This window comes from Malus domestica, chromosome 13, assembly GCF_042453785.1.
Source record: "Malus domestica chromosome 13, GDT2T_hap1".
In the NCBI taxonomy this organism is placed as follows: Eukaryota; Viridiplantae; Streptophyta; class Magnoliopsida; order Rosales; family Rosaceae; genus Malus; species Malus domestica.
In genome coordinates this window covers 36,441,558-36,443,713 of record NC_091673.1, presented here as the reverse complement: position 1 = coordinate 36,443,713, position 2,156 = coordinate 36,441,558, and the positions used below count along the sequence as shown (strand labels likewise).

Here is a 2,156-nt window from a genome sequence, read left to right as displayed (position 1 = left end):
AGATATTGAACGAAAATTGAACGAAAATCATATATTGGCTCAAAACTTTGCACTTGAAAATACTCATTACAACATAAAGGAAACATGATTAGCCTATTTCAAGATATCTTTCTAGTTGAAATTGGTCTAACCACCATACAAATTTGATCTCAGAACAGTTGCACAAAATATAATTAAAAAAAAAGCTATTAAACTACCATATCCAAAATACTTCCCAAACCAAAAAAACATCTAAAGCAAATGTGCACAATTTACAACCAAAAGTTTCACATTGTTGCTCAGAATTTTGCTATTGATTGAATAATTTATTTTTTTGAAAAAAAAAATCTCTAACTCATGTGGTTTGAATTAAAGTTGTCAAAAATGACGTTAAGGTTGGTTTAGTGTGTATGCTAGAGGTAAATAGATGTGTACAAAATCTAAAATGCCCTTGAATTTAACAATTCTTTAACGGAATAGGGTGAGGTGAGACCAAAAGAGTTGAAAATGTCAGTTTATGGGGGTAAAGTGAGACAAAACCAGTTTTAGAGGGTAAATTGAGAGTAAATGGTAGCTTATGGGGGCATTTCAATTAATAAACCTATTTAAATGGCTTGGCGGTTTGACCATGGTTGTTAACTCCTAACAAAGGAGCAAACATCATCCCATACACATTGGTGTTGAAAGTGGTGTCAAACATAATCACATCACCAAAATGGTCGTAAGCACGTCGTGACTTAGCATCCGCCCAAAAGAAATTCCCAAGTGTTCTGCCTTCGTTAATCTCCATCTTCAAATAAAATGAATCGTTTTTCTCTTTCTCATCCTCAAAATGCTCTTTCAACATTTCTGCATCATGCCCAATTAGATGAGCTCACTACTGATGTTCGACGTTATACATATTCTTGGGAGTGCAACCAATGTTTCCAGTTCGTCCACTTTACACCTCCAATAAACCCACTTGTTTACTTATGGAAATATTTGGCCTACACACATTGTTCAATCATCGCCGTCTTTGCCTTTGAAACTTGGCAATTGATCTAAATAAGTGTGACACACTTGACATAGGGTGGTTGTGTGATTCATTGAAAACTGTTGCAGTAAATGTTTCACTACCAATTCCCTTATTCAGCGTAATTTTTGCCTTGCACTCAATTCTAGCATCTCCCCTCCTACCTTTCTTATTAGGTTTGGGATTAGTATCCACCATCTTCTTGCATTCTTTGCAACAAACAAATTCTTTCCGTAACCAACATTCACCATTACTGGACTTTTTATTACTATTCTCCCGAATCCCAAACCCCACTACAAGTGCATAATTGTTGTAAAAAGTATATCCTTCATCCAATGACTCAAACTCTATTTTAAATTTTGGTTTCAACTCATCGTTTACCGTTGAAAAAACTAATTCAACACTCCCTGCACCAGATTGATCCTCTGCACTCTTTCCCCATAGTAGCTCTATTTCTAACTTATTCCCCATCGATTTACACTTCTATGTCTACCTGCTACAAATCTACATAAATACAACACAACTTATCATAACCCAGCAAAATTTTTGCACCTATATATCTAAAATCCAATTTCACAATTTCAACCAAGTAAAATCCCATAATTTTATAAATTGAAGTTGAATGGAAATGGATTACAACAGAGGTTCTGGATTTCTTCAGAGACTCACCTTCACAATCTTGGTTTCTTCACAGCTTCTAGATGAACCACATTGTCAACTCCAACACGAGTACAACATCAACCTACATGAAATCGAGCCTGACATCCTTCACCACCTCCTTATCTGCCTCTCTTTCTTGGCGAAGACAACCTTAATCTCTCCTTCTCTAGGTGACAAAAACACACCCAGTGAACCAAAAAAATTAAAGGTATAAGATTACTGGGTCACAGTTGCAATGCAACTTCAATCTAGATGAAATCGGTTCCTCAACCCAACTCTTTCTCTCAGCCTCTCTTTCCCTCTTCAGCACGCCAATATTACCTCAGCTACCCACCTCCCTAATTCTTTCTAAGAAAGAGATACCCAGTGAAAAAAAAATTTAATGGTATAAGATGATCAATAAAAAATTTAAAGGTATAAGATGATCAGGTCACTGTCACAACGCAATTTCAATACACCTCAAATCCAATCACCACCCTAGCTCACTCTCTTTGTGTTTCTTTTG

At 36.0% G+C, this 2,156-nt stretch overlaps 1 protein-coding gene across 1 annotated transcript; it reads right to left on the bottom strand.

Moving 5' to 3' along the window:
* Positions 1 to 580: 580 nt before the first annotated feature.
* LOC114820446 (protein FAR1-RELATED SEQUENCE 5-like) lies at positions 581 to 1,462 on the bottom strand. Its single transcript, XM_029091070.1, has 2 exons — positions 1,039 to 1,462; positions 581 to 828 (listed from the first exon to the last, which is right to left on the bottom strand). Exons 1-2 carry the CDS (start codon positions 1,460 to 1,462, stop codon positions 581 to 583), a joined length of 672 nt encoding a protein of 223 aa, XP_028946903.1.
* Between the last annotated feature and the right edge of the window lie 694 nt (positions 1,463 to 2,156).

Coding starts and splice junctions, on each gene's coding strand:
- LOC114820446 (XM_029091070.1), bottom strand. CDS start 1,462: ATGGGGAATAAGTTAGAAATAGAGCTACTATGGGGAAAGAGTGCAGAG. Junction 829..1,038: donor ACACAACCACCCTATGTCAA/GTGTGTCACACT, acceptor GGCATGATGCAG/AAATGTTGAAAGAGCATTTT.